This window comes from Triticum dicoccoides, chromosome 6B (assembly GCF_002162155.2).
Source record: "Triticum dicoccoides isolate Atlit2015 ecotype Zavitan chromosome 6B, WEW_v2.0, whole genome shotgun sequence".
Taxonomy (NCBI): Eukaryota; Viridiplantae; Streptophyta; class Magnoliopsida; order Poales; family Poaceae; genus Triticum; species Triticum dicoccoides.
This window is the reverse complement of record NC_041391.1, coordinates 215,869,563-215,874,896: the sequence shown is the minus strand read 5'-3', so window position 1 is coordinate 215,874,896 and position 5,334 is coordinate 215,869,563. Positions and strand designations below refer to the sequence as shown.

Here is a 5,334-nt window from a genome sequence, read left to right as displayed (position 1 = left end):
TCAACCAAGCAGCCATGCGTAGCCGGTCTGAATTTTCCATACGGAGGTATATTTTACCGGTGTATTTGCCCTGAAAACGACAATCCAAGCGGGCCCTTATCCTCCTCGACCCAGTACCATCTGACTGAAAAGGTTCAACTGCAACAATTAATCCATGCATAGTACAACAGTTCCTGTCATCTGCAGCTTGCAGCCCAAGAGCATTTTTTTTCTAAAAATAGACTTCCCCTAAACTCGGGAAGTGAATCCGGACAAGCGAGGGCATCCCCTCTTTTATTTTGTAGCTAAGCGATGACTTCTCCTCCAATGTCCACTCCTGGCGCATGTGCTTGCACCTTTGACACACTGGACTCTTGTATAGCTTTATGTCCTCCAGATTCACTGCTGCTTGCATGATGCTCCTGGCATAGCTCACGAGTTTGTCTTCTGCTTGAAACCTCCCATAGATACTGAGCCCAGCGAGGTTGTGGTGCTTGAAATCAGATGCAGATGGTTCCAACTCCAGTCCCTTGTCCTTCTCCTCACTAAATGCACCATTCTTCCTCTCCTCCCCTGTTACCATTAAACATAAATGATCCCGCACCTGCACTCAATCAGGTCAAAAAATAATAATTTAATTCCTAACTATTAAAAAAAGTTTGAACTTCGAAAATGAGACAATGAAAAGGAGAATTGGTACAAGAGTTCACCACGATGCGTAGTTCCTTAAGGTTGGGTGCACCTTGGAGTAGGAACATTGTCCAAGTCAGATCGCATTCTTCAGGAATGTTAAGCAAATTCACAATCCTAAGTTTGTGGAACACAGGTAACAATTGCCTTCGACCTTCCGGTTTGACCCAAATCTGCAAAAGGGGATAATCCAGAATTATTTTATCCACAAATAATGATTACAACATGCCAGCCAAACATACACACATCACCGACAACATTGAGGACCTTTTAACTAACCTTTTCGCTTCTGAAGTTCAAATGCAGGTTGCTTATGGCAGTCTTACCAAGCAACTCACTTAACTTGAGCATCTTGTGCCAAGAGAGAGCAGTATTAATGATGCTCACAGTCTGGAGCAGTGGGACATAGCCAAGACAGAAGGGATCATCTTTTGATCTAAAAATACTAAATTTCAGTATAGTGAGCTTTGGTGCCCACTTCAGATGAACCCTCTTAAAGCAGCCGCTGGCAATCACTAGTTCACTGAGCTGCGGGTGTTCCACTTCCAGCAAAGACTGAATACCCATGTCACAATTGTGGAGGAAGAGGAACTCCGGTTGCTTGCATATACTAAAAAATTTGGGGAACGCCGATTCTCCTAACCTCAAATTCTCTAGCGTGAGGCGTGCAAGACAACCAAATGTGTTTGGACATGAATCAAAGAATGACATGAACTGCCTCCCATTTGTGAGCAGCTCATCCTTGGTACAATTTCTACGCACCTTCGTCAAGATTGTAAAGTCAACTGAAGCAACCTTTTGTGTTGCTATGCTGTTGGCAACAGTCTGGCCAATGAAAATGGACTCATCTCCCAAGTAGAATTGCATGCACAACAGCTGAATGGTGTATAGACTTCCAGCCCTCCTTTCCAGTATGCTCCGGGTTGCATCCAGAATGGTGGTGTTGGACCGAACTATATCATCTTTCTTGCTCGTTGTATGCTTGGACTCAAAAGAACCTGCCCTTATTACGACTTTTGAGAGTCTAGCAAGGACGTCCTTCCAACGTCTGGAGAGGATGGTGGTTCGTGCGGCGTCAGCAATATCAAGTCGCTCGACAATGTTGAGCAAAAGGTCATCAGGCAACTTGCTGAGCCTATCATCTTCATGGCCCTCCTACATTTCATACGGAAAGGAATCAGAGTTGATTTCTAATTAGCCTCATCACAGATGCAATTTTGATATTTCCCACAAACAAAGATAAAAAGTTTATACTTTCCCATGGATGACGCAAGTTTTAGTGTATAAATTTTATATACTACCATAAAGAAAGATGCAATTTTGATTATACAAAATTCATACTCCCTTCCGTCCCAAAATAAGTGACGTGGGGAGAGAGTACTTCCCAGTAGAAAGACACAAATTTTGTTTATACTACCCCAATAGAAAGACACAAAATTAATACTTCCCGATGGAAAGGCGCAATTTTTAGTGTACAATTTTTATACTACCGCACAGAAAGATGCAATTTTGATTATACAAAATTAATACTCCAAAAGGAGTAATTTTTAGTGTACAATTTAGGAGTACTACCCAATAGAAATACACAAATTTTGTTTATACTTACGCACCGAAAGACACAGTTTTGACAATACAATTTTTATACTTTACCAAAGAAAGATACGGTTTCGATTGTACAGTGTTTATACAACTACTCTCTCCGTTCCTAAATATGAGCCTTTTTAGAGATTCCAATATGGACTACATACGGAGCAAAATGAGTGAATCTACACTCTAAAATACATCTATATACATCCGTATGTAATCCGTATTAAATAAAATATCTAAAAAGGCTTATATTTAGAAACGGAGGGAGTACTTACAACAAAAAGATGGAAATTTGATTGTATGAATTTTATAATCCGTCCATCCCAAAAAGCTTGTCTTAGATTTGTATAGGTAATAATTACTCATAAAAAATGCAATTTTTGTACTTACCCACAGGAAAAAAAACAATTTTAATCAAACAGATTTTATAATTTTCACAGTAAAGACACAATTTTGAACACCACTTCTGATTATGGTTACTACTCCCTCCGTAAACTAATATAAGAGCATATAGATCACTACTTTAGTGATCTAAACGCTCTTATATTAGTTTACGGAGGGAGTACATATTATCATTGCTGATAGTAATTTATTTTACGGGTGATGTTGTAAGAGAACCTAGCGAAAGGAAGAAGATCAGGAGGAGAAACTCACCACCATGAAGATGAGGACTTGCCGAGGGCCGAGACGGATGGGTTGGCCACCGGTCGCCAAATGTCCAAGGGGAGTTGCTGATCTCCACTAAAAACAAGTGGCTTCCCGCGGTGTCCGCTTGGGCAGATATGCGGCGGCTTGGATCCCGCCTCCGGTGGCAACTCGGAGAATGAAATCGAAAGAGGACCTGTTTCTGATTGCGGTGCTTCGATTGCGGATTGCGGCTAAACGGGTGGCCGCTTTGATCGCGGACTGCGATTCCGATAGGAGCCGCTCGATTTTGGATCGCAGCTCGACAAGGAGCTGTTGCGTCGATTCGGGATTGCAGCTCTTATTTGGTCGTCTCTTCTCAAGCACCACTCGATCCTCGTATGAGGACCTCAACGGCGATGGCGACGGTACACAGCAGGCGGCGGGGGGAACCGGCGCATATCTGATCTTCGATCCACTTTAGGGCACTCCAACGGCCGACCCAAACACGCACAAAATTAGTCCGTTTGAGTGGCCAAAAGCCAGCCACGGTGGGAGTAAGATGAAGTCAACTCCGTAAGTTGGCTTACCTGACACATGCGATAAGCAATCGAAACAATTCAAAAAGAAATATGTAACAATGAGTTAACGAGAGAGGTTGTTTGAGTAATTTAGAACATTTTCAATGGTTGTAAGATAGTTGTTGGTAACTTTGCTATATAGGATTTTTGATGATGTGTCATACAATAAATGAGGGAAGAAAGAAAAGTTGTATGTACATGAACCAACACCCCTTGCACAAGCTCCAATGTAAAATGAGAGAACACCTTATTTATTATCTCACATCCTATTGGGCAAACTAGATACAACCTATTGGAGTTGTATGTTAAGCTGTTGGTTGAGAACATGACATATTTTACCAACAAGCTAACATACAAACTGTTGGAAGTATACCAACAACTATCTTACAATCATTCAAGATGCCCTTAGCTAGTTATTGTGACATCACATGTCCCAATACAATATGAGTCTATAACCTAATAAATGAAGCTTTGCATAATACCACACTTATATTACTACAGACTATGAAGATAGTAACATGGTCTAGAGATATGTGTATGTTACTACTGTATATTATTCTCCATTGTGGCTAGTCTTAGGAGGGCCATAGCGGGGTACTTATCTACTCCCTTCGTTCGGGTTTAATTAGGCCTCTCAGCGTCACAAGCATGTCCCTTTTTATAAGGCATCGCTTTGGAAAGGTACATGCATGTAACCATTTCATTGGTTGCATTGAAAGTCATTATTGTTGATGCCATGACTGGGAAATTAATACACTTCATGCGTGTTTTTTCATTGGTTGCATGCATGTGAGAGAGTGCATTGGAAGTGAAATGAAAGAATTAATGTGAGCAAATTACTATGTGTCTTGGTCTAAGAAAGGTTGTCTTTAGGCCTAATAAACCCGGACGGAAGGAGTAGTAACATAGCGCGTTCTAAGACAAATTTGCTATGTGGCATGTATTTAATGAGGAGAGATGTGTTTAGAGTAACATAATATGTTAATGTAACATAGCGCTTTCCAAGACGAGGTGAGTCCACAAACTAATAAATGAAACCATGTATGACACTACTATTATGTTACTTTGCACTATAATAACTTAGACTAATGTCATATGCATGACACTAGTATAAGTTATTCCCACTATGATCAACCTTATGATAAATGTCCGCCCCATTACGATAACAGTCGATTTTACATTTTGGGGCCGAAAAATTGACATGCATAGGTTCCGGAAAAATGGCCAGATCTAGAAAAAAAATTGGGGAAGTGGAATATTTCGACCTACTGCTGCATATGTCCAGTTTTCGCCGCCCTATTTTCTGTCTTCCCAATCACTAGGAAATTTTGGAGGGGCGGAAGTTTCAGCTCGCACCCTCCATTCCGCTGCCGTCATCGTCACATCTCGATGTCGATTCCTGCTGCCCCTGGCCACCCCGCGCCATCGAGTAGCTCCCTGATACGTCTCTATCGTATCTATAATTTTTGATTATTTCATGCCAATATTCTACAACTTTCATATACTTTTGATAACTTTTTATATTATTTTTGGGACTAACATATTGATCCGTTGCCCAGTGCCAGTTCCTATTTGTTGCACGTTTTTTGTTTCGCATAAAATCCATATCAAACGAAGTCCAAACGTGATAAAAACTTATGGAGATTTTTTATGGAATATATGTGAATTTTGGAAAGTGGAATCAACGCAAGGCGATGCTCGAGGAGCCCACAAACCCTTAAGGTGCGCCCCCTACCCAGGGCGCGGCCAGGGGGCTTGTGGCCACCCCGAAGGTCGGTTGGAGGTGTCCTTCGGACACAAGGAAGCTAATATCCGGATAAAATCGTGTTAAAATTTCAGCCTAATCAGAGTTACGGATCTTTGAGAAAAGAAA

The 5,334-nt window shown here is 41.3% G+C and overlaps 1 protein-coding gene across 1 annotated transcript; it reads right to left on the bottom strand.

The window, feature by feature from the left end:
• On the bottom strand, positions 1–3,560 carry LOC119326082 (MEIOTIC F-BOX protein MOF-like). Its single transcript, XM_037599786.1, has 4 exons — positions 2,911–3,560; positions 949–1,824; positions 690–842; positions 1–583 (listed from the first exon to the last, which is right to left on the bottom strand). The coding sequence occupies exons 1-4, from the start codon at positions 2,914–2,916 to the stop codon at positions 212–214; spliced, it is 1,407 nt and encodes a 468-aa protein (XP_037455683.1). The 5' UTR covers positions 2,917–3,560; the 3' UTR covers positions 1–211.
• Between the last annotated feature and the right edge of the window lie 1,774 nt (positions 3,561–5,334).

Excerpts from the sequence above, each read along its gene's own strand:
- LOC119326082 (XM_037599786.1), bottom strand. Across the intron at positions 843-948 it reads TGAACTTCAGAAGCGAAAAG|ATTTGGGTCAAACCGGAAGG; the intron begins GTTAGTTAAAAG and ends CCCCTTTTGCAG. Across the intron at positions 584-689 it reads TTAAGGAACTACGCATCGTG|GTGCGGGATCATTTATGTTT; the intron begins GTGAACTCTTGT and ends GATTGAGTGCAG.